At 40.9% G+C, this 16,567-nt stretch overlaps 1 protein-coding gene across 1 annotated transcript in view; it reads right to left on the bottom strand.

The window, feature by feature from the left end:
* LOC126353782 (uncharacterized) overlaps positions 1-16,567 on the bottom strand; it is a 123,809-nt gene that overhangs the window by 51,947 nt on the left and 55,295 nt on the right. The window contains exon 3 of the mRNA XM_050002868.1: positions 1,821-1,986. Coding sequence (XP_049858825.1) covers positions 1,821-1,986 — 166 coding nt within the window. The remainder of the gene's footprint in view (positions 1-1,820; positions 1,987-16,567) is intronic.

The raw sequence follows: 16,567 nt of genomic DNA, 5'->3' as shown, positions 1-16,567 counted from the left end.
TGCAGGGACGTGGTGGCGACAGCAGCAACAGTGCTGCGTTCTATGTGGGCATGACAACCAACAAGCTATCCGTTCGCATGGAAGACTACCAACCATCTGTGGACAACAGTCAGCCGGACCAACAAACTGCTTAACGTGCTGCCCAGCAGAACATTCTTGACTTCAAAGACTGCTTCAGAGTCTGTGCCATCTGAATGCTCCCTTCTGACACCAACTTTTCTCACCTGTGCAGCTGGGAACTCTCCCTGCAATACCTCCTATATTCCCATAACTCTCCTGGCCTCAACATTAGTCCAAGTCCTTCACCACCTATACCTTTCCCTGCTCCCACTCCAGCACTACTCAGCCTTACATTCCATCAACGCACCCACAGTCTTTTCCCCCTTCTCTCCGGATCAAACCTTCTGACTGCAAATAGCTGCCCTATCCTGTCCCCACTATGTCCCAGCATGCTCCTACAAGAGGCAGTTTACTGCCCCCCTTCACACTGTCATCTGTCACCCCCCCCCCCCCCCTCCCCTCATACCAGCCTCTTCGTTACACCCACCGCCAAGATTGCTTCTCTCATCATTTGCACAGTTGCTCGCAGTCTGGCCTCAGTGCCCAGATAGTGGTTATGTGTGTGTGAATTATGCTTGTGAGAATGTGTGTGTGTGTGTGTGTGTGTGTGTGTGTGTGTGTGTGTGCGAGCGTGTGTGGCTTTTTGGCTGAAAGCTCACATGTTTAGCAATCTTTTTGTTGTGCCTGTCTGCAACTCAACATCTCCTCTATACAGTGAGAAGCAATCTATCCTTTTCAAAATACTGTCATTAACCCATCTTGGATTTTCCACTATTTGATCCAGCTAGATTGTAGGTCAGACTGCAGATTCCCCATTAATTGGCTTGATCATCTCTCTCTCTCTCTCTCTCTCTCTCTCTCTCTCTCTCTCTCTCTCTCTCTCTCACACACACACACACACACACACACACACACACACACACACACACAACACTACTACTATTACTGATGGTGGTGTATTGTGGCACAATACCAAGTCACAAGTGTGTGAACTAGACTGCATTTATCTCAGTTTTCTATATAAGGGTCTAAATATCATCAAACATACAACCACAACTGCTGCTGGCGCTGGTGCTAGTGCTGCTGCAAGATTCATATTTCTTCCATCACAGGAAAATTTAAAATCTAATTGCAAAAGCTGTTAAACATGAAAGAAATTAGTTGCCTGAATTGAAATTTATTTTGTATACTACACAATTTTCAAGCAAAATGCTGCTCACTGTAATGTAAAATATCTATTCTTAACAGGTTAAACATTTTTCTGAAAATAGCTACACAGCCAAAATGTCGTAGTATACAAAATACAATGGATGAAAACATCTAGTGCAAGAAACTAATTTCTTTCAAGAAGTTCATCACAGCTGTTAACACTGTCGCAACTACAATACGATCCTACACGCAGGACTGGAGTCCATGAGTTTGTGTGGCACACAATGAAGATGATGTGGAGGTGTGGATTAGGAGGGGATGATGGGACAGAGGAAGTGGAAACTTGGGTTGATGGTGTGGGGCAGTGGGTTACCACACATCAAAGACAGGAGGACTACATGAGTGAAGGCTTTATTGTGAGGGTAACTCCCAGATTTCATACTTTTTTGTATGGCTCTCAATGGCTCAATGCTTCTGCTATTTGGTGAGTGGTCTCCTTTACTCCCAAAGTACTTACATTCTTTCAGAACTTTCCTTACTATATTTACAGTGAAGAATAACACTCCTCATGTAATGAAAAAAGTAAACTGTTCATAAAAAATTAAATTTACCTGTGGTTTCCCTAAAAATTTCTTTGCTTCTTCTTCACAAATAGATGTCAAACGATCCAATAGCTTTTCTGACAGATTCTTACTTTTCAGTTGAATAAGCAAAGGAAAGGCAGGATATTCTTCAGGAAATTGAATGCAAGCTGTTATCTGCTTGTAGTGTGTCCGCCTTAAAACATTAAAAAACACACAAATTAATATTAATTCACTGACTGTTCCAATAATGAAGATGATTCTGCAGTTATCACGCACAAGTATCCTTAAGATACAGGTAATATAGGTGTAATCATGAATATCAAATTTACAATGTCATGAAAAGTTCTGTTTTACTCCAAATACTTATTAATGGTACACATTAGGCTAAAAAAGATCTCAATGACACACAGAAATTAAACTTTTCTTCATGCATAAGCATCCTTGTTTTAAGTAATTTTTAGCTACCGCCCGCCTCAATTTGGGCAGCCCCCAGCCAATAAGGTGCTGTCCCACCACTATCCGCCTGCTTCATAAGGTGTGTGGAGCTTAGAAGTGATTTTCAACAAGCGGGTAGATAAAGTATCATCATAACCATCATCATCATCATTTAAGACTGATTATGCCTTTCAGCGTTCAGTCTGGAGCATAGCCCCCTTATAAAATTCCTCCATGATCCCCTATTCAGTACTAACATTGGTGCCTCTTCTGATGTTAAACCTATTACTTCAAAATCATTCTTAACCGAATCCAGGTCCCTTCTCCTTGGTCTGCCCCGAGTCGTCCTACCCTCTACTGCTGAACCCATGAGTCTCTTGGGTAACCTTGCTTCTCCCATGTGTGTAACATGACCCCACCATCTAAGCCTGTTCGCCCTGACTGCTAGATCTATAGAGTTCATTCCCAGTTTTTCTTTGATTTCCTCATTGTGGACACCCTCCTGCCATTGTTCCCATCTACTAGTATCTGCAATCTTCCTAGCTACTTTCATATCCGTAACCTCAACCTTGTTGATAAGGTAACCTGAATCCACCCAGCTTTCGCTCCCATACAACAAAGTTGGTCGAAAGATTGAATGGTGCTCAGATAACTTAGTCTTGGTACTGACTTCCTTCTTGGAGAAGAGAGTAGATCGTAGCTGAGTGCTCACTGCATTAGCTTTGCTACACCTCGCTTCCAGTTCTTTCATTATGTTGACATCCTGTGAAAACATGCATCCTAAGTACTTGAAACCATCCACCTGTTCTAATTTTGTTCCTCCTATTTGGCACTCAATCCGTTTATATTTCTTTCCCCGTTTTGGAGATGCTAATCTTCATACCATAGTCCTTACATTTATGATCTAGCTCTGAAATATTACTTTGCAAACTTTCAATCGAATCTGCCATCACAACTAAGTCATCCGCATACGCAAAACTGCTTGTTTTGTGTTCACATATCTAGATCTCACCCAGCCAGTCTCTTGTTTTCAACATATGATCCATAAATAATATGAACAACAGTGGAGACAGGTTGCAGCCTTGTCTTACCCCTGAAACTACTCTGAACCATGAACTCAATTTACCGTCAACTCTAACGGCTGCCTGACTATCCATGTAAAGACCTTTTATTGCTTGCAAAAGTTTGTTTCCTATTCCATTATCTCATAGAAGGGATAATAACTTCCTCCTAGGAACCCGGTCATATGCCTTTTCTAGATCTATAAAGCATAGATACAGTTCCCTGTTCCACTCATAACGCTTCTCCATTATTTGCCGTAAGCTAAAGATCTGGTCCTGACAACCTCTAAGAGGCATAAACCCACACTGATTTTCATCCAATTGGTCCTCAACTAATACTCGCACTTTCCTTTCAACAATACCTGAGAAGATTTTACCCACAACGCTGATCAAAGAGATACCTCTGTAGTTGTTACAATCTTTTCTGTTTCCATGTTTAAAGACTGGTGTGATACTGCTTGTGTCCAGTCTGATGGAACCTGTCCCGACTCCCAGGCCATTTCAATTATCCTAAGACCTGACATTCCACTGTATTTGATGAGTTCCGACTTAATTTCATCCACCCCAGCTGCTTTATTGCACTGCAATCTGTTGACCATTTTCTCCACTTCCTCAGATGTGATCCTATTTCCATCATCATTCCTATCCCATTCTACCTCGAAATCTGAAACTTTGCTGATCGTATTTTCACCTACATTGAGCAACTCTTCAAAATATTCCCTCCATCTGCCCAAGGCATCAACAGGATTCTCCAGCAGTTTTCCTGACCTGTCCAAAATACTTGTCATTTCCTTCTTACCTCCCTTTCGAAGACTGCTAATTACACTCCAGAATGGTTTTCCAGCAGCTTGACCCATAGTCTCCAACCTGTTTCCAAAGTCTTCCCAAGATTTCTTCTTGGATGCTGCAATTATCTGTTTGGCTTTGTTTCTTTCTTCAACATAACTTTCTCTGTTTACCTGAGTTCTAGTATGTAGCCATTTTTGATACGCCTTCTTTTTCCTTTTACAGGCTGCCTTGACTGTGTCATTCCACCAAGCTGTTTGCTTCATCCTACTTTTACACACTACTGTTCCAAGACATTCTTTAGCCACTTCTAGTACTGTGTCCCTGTACCTTGTCCATTCCTTTTCCAATGACTGTAATTGACTACATTCAACTAACTGGTGCCTTTCTGAGATCGCTGTTATGTTCTTGTGCCTGTTTTTCTTATCCTGAAGTTTCTCCACTCTTATCCTCCTACATATGGACCTGACCACCTGCACTTTCAGCCTCACAATCCCAATTTCACTGCAGATTAAATAATGATCAGTGTCATCAAAGAATCCCCTGAATACATGTGTGTCCCTCACAGCCTTCCTGAATTCCTGATCTGTTATTATATCATCAATGACAGAGTTGGTTCCCCTGCCTTCCCAAGTATACCGGTGAATGTTCTTATGTTTAAAAAAGGAGTTTGTGATTACTAAGCCCATACTGGCACAGAAATCCAAGGGTTGTTTCCCATTCCTGTTGGCCTCCATATCCTCTCCAAATTTACCCATAACCTTTTCATATCCTTCTGTTTCATTTCCAAACTTGGTATTAAAATCGCCCATGAGCAGAACACTGTCCTTGTCCTTTACTCCAACAACTACATCACAGTGTGTCATAAAAACTATCCATCTTATCTTTATCTGTCCCTTCACAATGTGAATATACTGACACAATCCTAATTTTCTTGCTAGACACTGTCAAATCTATCCACATCAGTTGTTCGTTTACATACCTTACTGCAACTACGCTGGGTTCCATTTCTTTCCTGATGAAAAGCCCTACACCCCATTGTGCTATTCCTGCTTTGACTCCTGACAGGTAGACCTTGTATTCTCCCACTTCCTCTTCTTTCTCACCCCTTACCCGAATGTCACTAACAGCTAAAATGTTCAGCCCCATCTTACTTGCAGCCTCTGCCAGCTCTACCTTCTTCCCAGAATAGCCCCCATTGATATTAATAGCTCCCCATCTCATTACCATTTGTTTGCCAAGTCGTATCTTAGGAGTCCCTGGTTTGTCAGAGGTGGGACTCAGTCACCTCCAAAAGTCCGAGGCATTTTGCTCTGATTGTTGCCAGCATCATATTTAAAGTGTCGGAGAAGCAGGTTGCTAGCCTTACTTGCCCCGAGTCCCATTGAGTTTTACCCGTAACGGTTGAGGGACTAACTGGTGGATTTGGTAGTCTTTGCCGTATGAGCACAAAGGTGACCACGACTCAGAATATGTCCGAGATGCCCAGCCTTATACCAAAGTAACTGGTATCCCGACTGTCGGGACCACTTACTTGGCCACTCATATGTTGCCCGTGGTTCATGAACTACGACATGACTACAGGAGCCCACACTATGAACCAAATAGATAAAGTAAGGAGAAGGAAATAATAAAGAAACTGCCATTTTGTATTGTCACCCGGAATGTCAGGACGATGTGTCCAAGATACAATGACAGTACCCAAGAGGTTGATTTCATTCGTAAGACTGCAGTTATTGATAGGGAACTCCATCGCTTGAATTTGGACATTGTGGGACTACAGGAGATGTGGCTACCAGACATGGGCTCTATTAGAGAAGCTAATTACACATTCTTCTGTCAGGGGAAGTCACAAAATGAGCCAAGACTTCACGATGTAGGATTCATAGTTAAAAACACCCTCCTGAATAGCATTGTGCCACCATCTGGTAGAAGAGAGCAGATTCTTAGTTTACAAGCATGCTTTTCATGGGAAACTATCAACATCTTTAATTTGTACCTTTATCATCCAGCATAGAAGAGAAGGATCTGTTTTATGATTTGCTCAGCAACAGAACATCCAAAGTACCTGGCTCAGAGTCACTATATCTTTTAGGCGACTTTAACCCTTTCGGTCATGGCGTCCTCTTATAAGGACAGACTAAATAAATGCTTAGTATATTAAAATTCGTTAAATTTTACCTTTTCTAATTGTTGTGCTCATATTGTCACAAGCAAAGGGTTTATTTGAGAACAGTGTCGACATCTCCTGTCAGTCTGCGGTACCCAAAACAAAACTGAATATGCACAGTCACATGGACGCTTCCCAGTAATCTTTGTACCTCCCATCAGCCAGTTAATATCTTCCAAATTTGGGTTAAAAAGTTATTTGTGCATAGGAAGGTGGATTCTTGAAGGTGAAAACTAAAGGTGTCTTTCAGAACAAAAGTGACATATTTATAACTTTATACATATCTCCAAATGAGGACACTGAGATTGAAAGGTTGTAATAGCATAGAAATTCAGGACATTGTTTTGATGTTTTTTTTAGTCATCTTATGGTGATTTCACAATGCCCCGTGTTCAAGATAGACAAAATCCACTTACAGAAGAAGAAGTTACAGAGGTCCTTATTTCATCTGAAACTGACGAACTATGCGATGATCCTGGTGATAATTTTGAACAAGAGGAAAATTATGCAAAACCCGCTAACTGCATGGTCAGTGACACTGCGATAATCACGAAACGAAAAACTCGTCCCATCCAAATAAGAATGACTGGCAGGAGGAATGTTATTGTTGTGTACAAATTTGTTACAGTACTGCCAACCTAAAGCTGGATAAGGAAAATACCCATTCTAATTGTAACAGAGAGAAAGGTAGCTTTGAATGTCCAGATTGGTGAGTCTGAAATCTACTCACGTGCTTTGTATACGGACATGGCAGGGCGACAGCCACACCTATTGGGCATTTAGCAGGCATTGCACTCGAAGACAATATGCAGTTAGCTCCTTCTGAAACTGAACACAATTTTCGACAGCCATCTTCAATGGTTTATAGCCAGTTTTGCAACCTGAAAGTGGACGCACGTTTGCTCATGCATTTGATATTGCATGTGTAAACGCGTGGATTGAGTACAAGAAAAATTCTTCAGGATTAGGTGTTCCTAAAAATAAGACCCTTGATTTGCTTCACTTTAGGGCAGGTGTGGCAAAGTACCAACAAAAATCGATGAGCCATCTGCCAGGAAAAGGGGGCATCCCACTAGTTACAGTCCAAGTTCTTCAAAATGAGCCAATGTTTCATCCAGAAACTGAAGTTCATTTGGACAAAGTTGGGTGTCTTCCAGTGGTCAGTAACAAAAAATCATTTAACAGGTGCAAGAAACCGGTCTGCAAAGACAAAATTGAATTTTATTGTGTAAAATGTAACATTCACTTATGTCTGGATAAAAAAAATTGTTTCTTGGACTTTCATTCTTCACAAGTGTAAAACCTTGGTTTATGTACATAATCATTAAGTAAGCTTTGTGTATTTTGGTGAAATAAAATCAAACCATATACTTTGACTTTTCGACTGACTTATACTGCACCCACTTTAACACAGTGTCCTCATTTGGGGACACAATGTATCCCCCCTTGGGGGAGGAGGGGGGGGGGGGGCGCATTAGAGGGTTAATGCTAGAGTTGGGTCAGAAAATGACATGTGGCCGACTTGCCTGGGTCATCATGGAGTGGCAAAAATAAATGATAATGGCCAGAGACGGCTAGAAGTGTGCTGCATTCATGGTCTGTGTATCACAAACACATATTTCCAGCTTAAAGATCGACACAAGGTGACCTGGAGACACCCCCGCTCTCATTACTGGCACCAACTTGATTTTGTCATAGCTAGGCGTACAGACCTAAAAAATGTCCTTCCTACCGATATGAGGCTATCATAGAGCTGACTGCAACACTGACCATGCTTTGGTGGTGAGCAAACTGAGGCTCACCCCTAAGAAATATCACACACTAAACAGAGAAGTCAACCATGGATCAACACATATCATATTCATAGCTCGCAATGAAAACAAGAATTTGCTCATAGTTTTGTAAGTGCTTTATCAAGAAACGCACAAAAACAGAAATGAATATTGATAACAAATGGGCACAACTTTCTGACGCCATCTACATCTTGGCAGTATTGGCCTATGGAATGAAAGAAAATAGAAACAAGGACTGGTCAGAGCAAAATTTGGAGGAGATGGAACCAGTCATTGAGGCAAAACGGAAAGCCCTGCTTGCTTATAAAAGAAACCTAAATGGAAGAACTCGGAATGACTGGCGAGAAGCAAAGAACAGCACAACAAACATCTAGGAGATGCGCAAATAACTACTGGTGAAATTTATGTGCAGATATATAGAAAGCTGCCGATTCTGGGAACATTAAGGCAATGTCGGTGGTATTAAGAAAGCAGTTGGTCTAACTGCCAGAAAAACAGCTCCTCTGAAGACAAAGGCAGGAGATGTTATTACTGATGAAAGCAAGCAGATGAAATGCTGGGTTGAACACTACCTCTACCTGTATGCAGCTGAAAATAAGGTAAGGAAGGATGCACCTAATGCTATCAAACAAATGCCAGTTATGGAAGAGCTTGATGTAATGCCCACTATGGAAGAACTTGGCAGAGCGATAGATTGCCTAGCTAATGGAAAGGCTCCGGGTGAAGATGGGTTCCTTGCAGAGATTTTTAAGTATAACAAGCCTGTCCTTCTACAGCATCTACATTCACTTCTCAAAATCATCTGGAAAGAAGTCTACATCCCACTAAGTATGTGAAATTCAACGATTGTTACTTTGTATAGACAGAAAGGAGACAGAAGTGATTGCAACAATTACATAGGCATTTAACTGTTGAGTGCATTTGGGAAGGCTTATGCAAGAGTCATCCTAATGCAATTGCAATTCCTAGCATCTAGAATCTACCCAGAATCTCAATGCGGCTTCAGACTTGGCCAATCAACGGTGGACATCATTTTTTTTTTTTCTGCAACAACTGAAAGAGAATTGCCGTGAGTAGCAGAGACCACTGTACATTGCTTTTGTCGACCTCGTCAAAGCATTTGATTTAGTGAGCAGAATTGGGCTCTTCAAGTTGCTGCAGAAGACTGGATGCCCACCTTAACTACTATGAATAACTGTCTCTTTCCACGAGAAAATGCATGCAACAGTCTGTTTCAATGACAAAACATCGGAATCATTCCCTTCAAATAGCAGTGTAAAGCACGGGTGTGTGTTAGCTCCTACTCTGTTTGGCATTTTCTTTTCCTTTCTGCTGAGATTTGCTTTTGAAGACTGTGAGGGAGGGGGGGGGGGGGGGGGGGGGAGTGTATTTACATACAAAGTCTGATGGAAATCTCTTCAACATTGCCCGTCTCAAGGCCAAGACAAAAGTCAATAAAACTGTTATTCGCAAGTTGTTATACACAGACGCTGCAGCTCTGGTAGCAAACTCGTGAGGATGAGCTGCAGTATCTAATCAACAAATTATCACATGCATGTGGAAAATTTGGTCTTACTATCAGCCTCCAAAAGACTAAGATCTTGGCGCAGGGAACCACCAACGTTCCATCCATCAGCACTGATGGCAATCCTCTCTACGTAGTTGATGATTTTACCTGCTTGGTATCTACAATCTGTAGCAACTTCTCTCTGCACACTGAGATTACCAACAGAATTGCAAAAGCATCGGCCTTCATGGGTAGATTGAAAAAGAGAGTATGGAAGAATGGGCTACTCACATTAAAAACTAAATTGCAAATATATAATGTCTGTGTTATCAGCACCCTTTCGTATAGCTGTGAGGCACAACTCTTGCTAAACACGAATCCTGACTGAACAGGTTCCATCTCCGTTGTCTCTGCAGGATCCTTCAGATCTCTTGGAGGGATAGAGTGCCCAACACCAAAGTATTATGCCTTGCAAGCTCAACCAGCATTCATGCACTCCTGAGCCACCAATGTCTAAGGTAGTTGGCACATGTCAGGCACATGGACTCTGAGCGAATACCAAAAAAAGTGCTGTACGGAGAACTTCAGGAGGGCATAAGGCCAGTAGGAAGACCACACCTTAGCTTCAAGGATGTCTGCAAGAAAGATCTGACCACGGCCAACGCTGATCCAAGTCAGTGGGAAAATACAGCTGGTGACCGTGTCAAGTGGCGACAAGCTGTGCACAATGGGGCTGAGCTTGCAGAGAATGAACGCATGCAAGAAGGCATCAGGAAGAGAGCAAGACGGAAGGAGAGAGCAGCCTCTGGTGGAAATTCTTCACATTTCGAATGCCCAAACTGCAGTAGAGACTGCCACTCTCGAGTGGGACTTTTCAGCCATAGCAGATGTTGCAGAGTCTGAACCAACTGTGCTACACCATCATCCTTTAAGGATGGACGGATGCCATTCATTCATCTTTCCAATGCTGGAGAATAGCACAAAAAATTGAGACACTGGCTGCTCTATTATTCCATCTTTAAGTTAATATCTGAAACAGATTAACAAACTTGGGTAAATTAATCTATTTTGCTACTTTGGAGGGACCACAATACTAGCAGCACCTACTCATGTAGTAACTGTTAAGACACACCTCTTTCCACAGAAATATTACCTCTAGACAAAATATTACCTCTAGACAATCATTCAAATCTCCAGGGCAATAGTGTCCTTGTTTATGTATCCTGCTTTTTCTTTCAGGTATAGATCAATATTCTCATTTAGGTTCATCTGTTCTTCCCAACACATCATACATTTTTAAGGTACACTATCTTGTTAACATCAATTACAGCTCTACCTTCTCCATCTGCACATGTATCACAGTAAGATACTCTTACTGTAATCCGTATTAATACCTCATCCCTAATCTGTCTTCTGTGCTGTATTCGTTGTACTCTTCTGTACATAATCACTCACTATTTACCTGTATACCACTGTAACTCTGAATGCCTTCCTATTACATATTTCAGCAACTGTATTTGGATGATAGCCTTAAAAACTACGGGTATATCCCTTATTCCTCCGGTAAAAGTGACAGAGCTAACAGCTAGTAACACTAACTTAGAAGAAACAACTCATCTATGTTTCACATCCAATCTAATGGCCAGTATTTGCTTATTTATGTTGTTTACCAAACACAAATGTAACCCTAAATCTTTCATTGCATATACTTATCGCACTGTACATGCATTATTTATTCTATCATGTTGCTCATAAAATACAGGATAGTTATAAGTAATTACAGTTTTAAAGAAGATAGGGAAAAGGGTAAGAGACTGCTACACAGAAATCTAAAGCTAAAGAAACATAGCAGACAATTCGATATTTAGCAAGTGTTAATCTGCTAAATTAACATACAGTGTGAATTTATGTGAGGGGCGTTTCTTAGGACACATATTCTTTAATCATGTCTTAATCGTACAGATCTTTTTCTTTACCATTCAAAAGAGTAGATTAAGAAAACAGCCTTTAGGTATTGAATCCTTAATATTTTTTACTGACCTTCATAACATTGGAAAAACTGTATCTTTTTCTCTTTTATTGTGAATTGGAATGCAAAACTTTTACTAGCACCATGTAGTTCAGTTTAAAATTTGGGGCACTTGCTTTCAATTACGTTCTCACAATCGACATTGTGCTCGTTGTTTTTCAAATTCCTCTCCATATTTCCTTGTAAATAACTATTTGTTACCCCCCAAAAAAGAACTTTTAACAATTGTTCCTCAATGAACTTTTTATTCAACACTTCTATTGGGGAAAGTCCAGTTGACAAGTGAGGCAACTCACTATGGATAACCTGAACTCCAGGATCATCTGTGGCCATCATCATGTCCTTCGTAGAACATTTTTCTGATGAGTTGAACTGAGGGTGATATTTCGAAATAAGTACATATTCCAAAACCTCCCATTCCAAAAACTCTTTGTCAGCATTATTTACAAATTTAGTCCCTTATTGGTGAACAAGCATTTTGGTTTGCCCACGTTCGTGAAATAACCTCTACAATTGATTACAGTAGTAGTATTTGCTAATTTGATAGAATACAGCTTTACATATTTTGACCAACAGTCTACTAAGACTAAAATATAAGAAACACCACCTCTGCCTTTCGGCAAAGGGCCAAAAAATATGTTGCTGTTAAGTCTTGTAATGCTTTAGGAATTACTGGACACAACAAATAATTTATTTGTGTATTACCTTTTTAATCTTGGGATAGAAATAAAAAATTCTTAATAATCTATTCATTTCCCTAAATTGATTTTATAAAAAATAAAACGCTGTCATACGTTGAATGTACTTTGGTATACAAAAATAGCCATACCCCCTCCCTATGTATGAACCAAACTAGATTCTCTACTACTATCTTACATAAACATAATTTCCGATGACATGACTTTTCACACTGTCTCCAAAATAAGGTATCCCCTTTGAAGAACCGTTTCTTTTAACCCTCTCCTGCTAAGGTATTTTCTGCTCACCACTCTATTACTTTCCCAAAACGTTCATCAGTTTTCAGATCAGTTTTTGTTTTTCTAACCAATACTCTTACGTCGTTGTTCATGGAACTTATAGTTAAAAATTTTATTCTAGAGATAACACCAGGGACTACTGTTTTAGCTCCTGTATTCATTGCCACAGGTAGTTGTGAAAGAGTGTCTAGCTCTAGCTTTCATGATCCTTTCATATAGTTTACTTTTGAACTCTTGTAAAAGAAGTAGCCGTTTCATTAATCTACTGTGTAGTTGTCTACTCACCACTGAAGACAATAAGGCCCGATGATTTCTGAACCCCAAATAATAGTTTCAAACAAACCCCAAGCTATGGACAATAATTCCTTTTCAGCAGCTGTGTAATTTTATTTGTGTTTGTTAAGATTTCTACTGACAAAAGCTATTGTATTATGCTCTGCCTTATTGGCATCCCTTTCCCTTTGAAACAACTTACACCCAATTCAGTATCCCCACGTGTCCATTGTTAGTTTAAAGGGCTGATGCATTTTAGGATAGCTAAAATTTTGGCTTGCAACAGAGCCTGCTTAGTACTGTTAATCGCTTCCATTATGCTTTAATCCAAAATCCGCTGGGGCCATTGCTCCAAAAGATTCAGTGCTCGTTCATAGATTGACCTTTTACAAAATGCCTATGGAAGCCAGCTAACCCCATAAATAAATGTAATTATTTTACACTTCCTGGGTCTGGGCAATCTTTTATTGCCTGAATTTGTTCCAGATAAGGCTGTCTCCTTTTTACTCCTACAATATGCCCTAAAACTTCAATTCTTCTCTCCCAAAACAAGATTTACTCAGTTTTATTGTCTTGCCACTCTCCTGCAAACTTTTTAATGTTTTAATAAGCAGGCAACAACTATTAGTGCATATTCTGTTATGAGTGGTCTATCCATTGCATTGGTATTGGCTGTAACTACCATGTTAACATACTTTACTTCTTCCAGTTTTTGCATTAACTCTACAGACTTACTTTTAAAAAACACTTGACTAGTACACTTATCTTTTTGCAATCTTACTGCATTTGCATTACAATTAAGTGAGGCCTTATTTTCTATTAGCCAATATAAACATAACTGCACCACTACATTAAGATTTAGTACAACTAAAAGTCTGTTGAAATGAAAAGTTGTTAAATGTTAAAGGTAATCTGGTTCCTTCTTTAACAAGCTTACCTTTGCACCCAGTTATTCCAAACACATAAACTTCGTTTACCAGTAGTTTTGGGACAGCTATTTTGTGACATATATTTAGCATTAACTCTTGTGATACCAGAGAGACCTCACTCCCAGAGTCTAAATGAATATCCACTTAACCATAAAAAACTTTTCCCAGCATAATAAGTTTTATCTGCTCCTTTCCCTTGATTTCCTTCCTCCATCAACCACTCATGCATATGCGCAAAGCTGGTTAAGGCTACTAACTTTTTCACTTAAGGGTCTTTGTTCCATTGTCATGTTATGGACCATGGCTCCAGCTCCAGAACATTTGTAGTTTACCGACAACTGATCCAAAACTGAATGGTCTGATATGTAGTGCTTACATTGTTTGCAGAAAATGGTAGTGATGGTTTATTTTCTGAACTGCTTCATGTATCATTATTATGCTTCCTTAGTTACAACATTTACTTTCATTGGAATCAAGGTGGATAGTGATTTCCTTCATTTTTATTTGACTGACGATTATCTCCCAGGGTGTAATCCGCAAATTCTTTGTTTAACATACCAAAACCTTCGACAAATGTCAACAACTCATTAACTGTTGATCAACCCCCAATACTAAATCTCTTTCCTTACATGAAAAGGTAATTTACATACCAAAGCTTTAACTAGGTGACTCCCTCTGGGAGCAAGAGTTGTATAGGGATGGACGAGGATATTGTGTAGTATCGATAGGCAGCGGAAATGGGTGGGAAGGGTAGTGGATAGGACATTCCTCATTTCAGGGCATGACGAGAGGTAGTCAAAACCCTGGTGGAGAATGGGATTCTGTTGCTCTAGTTCTGGGAGGTACTATGTCAAAGGGGAATGCTCCTCTGTGGATGGACAGTGAGACTTTGGGAGGTGGGGGACGACTGGAGAGATAAGGCATGAGAGATCTGTTTTTTTATAAGGCTGGGTGTGTAATTACAGTTTGTGAAGGCCTCAGAGAGACTCTCAGTGTATTTCAAGAGGGACTGTTCATCACTATGGATGTGACATCAATTTGTGGCTAGGCTGTATGGGAGGGACTTCTTGGTATGGAATTGGTGGCAGCTGTCGAAGTAGATGTATGCTGGTGGTTGGTAGTTCTGATTCGTATATAAGTTTTGATGTAACCATCTTTAAGGTGGAGTTTAGCATTGTAGCTTGTTGGATTGAGTAGGACCAGGAGAACCAAATGGGGGAGGTTGAGATGGGTTCAGGAGGAATATGGATAGGATGTCCTCACCCTTCATCCAGATCATGAAGATGTCATCAGTGAATCGGAACATGGTAAGGGGTTTGTGATTCTGGGTGTTCAGGAAGGATTCCTTTAGGTGGGCCATGAATAGATTGGCATAGGATGGTGCCACATGGGTGCCCACAGCTGTACCCCAGATCTGTACATAGGTAAAGCCTTCACAAGAGAAGTAGGTGTGGGTAAGGATATAGTTGGTCATGGCAACCAAAAAGGAGGTTATAGATTTGGAATCAATTGGGCAATGAGAAAGGTAGTGTTCAATAGCAGTAAGGCCATGGATAATAGGGATGTTAGTGTAAAGGGAGGCATCAATAGTGACAAGCATGGCACCATATGGCAAAGGAACAGGAACTGCAGAGAGTCAGTGGAGGAAATGGTTGGTGTCTTTTATATAGGAGGGTAGGTAGCGGCTAATGGGCTGCAAGTGTTGGTCTACAAGAGAGGAGAGTGGGGGCTCAGTAACTGGCCACAATGGGGCATCTTATGTGGTAGGGTATATGGACTTTAGGAAGCAAGTAGCAGGCAGGACTGCTGGGAGTGGTAAGGGTTTCTCCCCAACATCCTCTCATCTCATAGCTGACAAACCCTGTCTCACAAACCTACTACATTTATCCCACCCTTTGAAACTCCCTCTTAAAATCATACAGAATCCAGAACCTAAACAAACCTGTAACACAGTCATGAACCTTTCCTCCAAAACTCTTGGCTGCACAGAAATATCCGTAATTTTCCAAAGGCCTCCCTTTTAGCCCCACTTCCAAATTCAATCATGCAGGACTTGTTAAAGACCTTCTCTCCTTATCCCAATCCCTACAATGGAAAAACTTACTCCATCAACCCTAACAATCAGACTAACCAAAGACCAATGTTGAACCCCGCCTCGCTCAGTTCACTCCACTGCACAACGATCATCCACCCCCACTGCCTCCAAATCACCCCCTGTTAACTTTCCAGGATGTCTTAAAGGAGGACTTAGCCACACCATCATTCCCAAAATCTCTCAACTTGCAAACTATCCTTACATCCGCAGAAAGAAGTGCAATCTACTTCATAAAAACTGATCTCAATCTTATAATCCTACCTGATGACAAAGGCTCCAACACTGTTGTATTGAACTGCAAGATTTACCTAGTGGAAGCACTCTGCCAGTTGTCAGATTCCCCCACTTACAGTGACGGCATTCCAGAAATCCAACAGATCTCTAGTCTCTCCTCAAATCCTTAGGCCCATCCTGCAACCTCTCCCTGGAGTCTTATCCCTCTCCTCGCCCTTACCATTCCCTGCACTCATATCTGCTACATGCTTCTTAACATCAATAAACCCAACCACCCTGGATGCCCCATTGTCGCCAGTTTCTGTGCTCCCACTGAGAGAATATCTGCTCTTGTAGCCGAACACCTTCAGCCTACTAACCACAATCCAACCTTCTATATTAAAGATACCAACCATTTCCTCCACCGATTATCCACAGTTTCTACTCCTTTACCACATGGTAAATTCTAAAGGTGGCAGGGGTAAAATACAGGGATCGAAAGGCTA

Source organism: Schistocerca gregaria, chromosome 3 (assembly GCF_023897955.1).
Source record: "Schistocerca gregaria isolate iqSchGreg1 chromosome 3, iqSchGreg1.2, whole genome shotgun sequence".
NCBI classification, from domain to species: Eukaryota; Metazoa; Arthropoda; class Insecta; order Orthoptera; family Acrididae; genus Schistocerca; species Schistocerca gregaria.
Note: the sequence above shows the minus strand (reverse complement) of the source record. Positions and strands in the feature narration are given on the sequence as shown.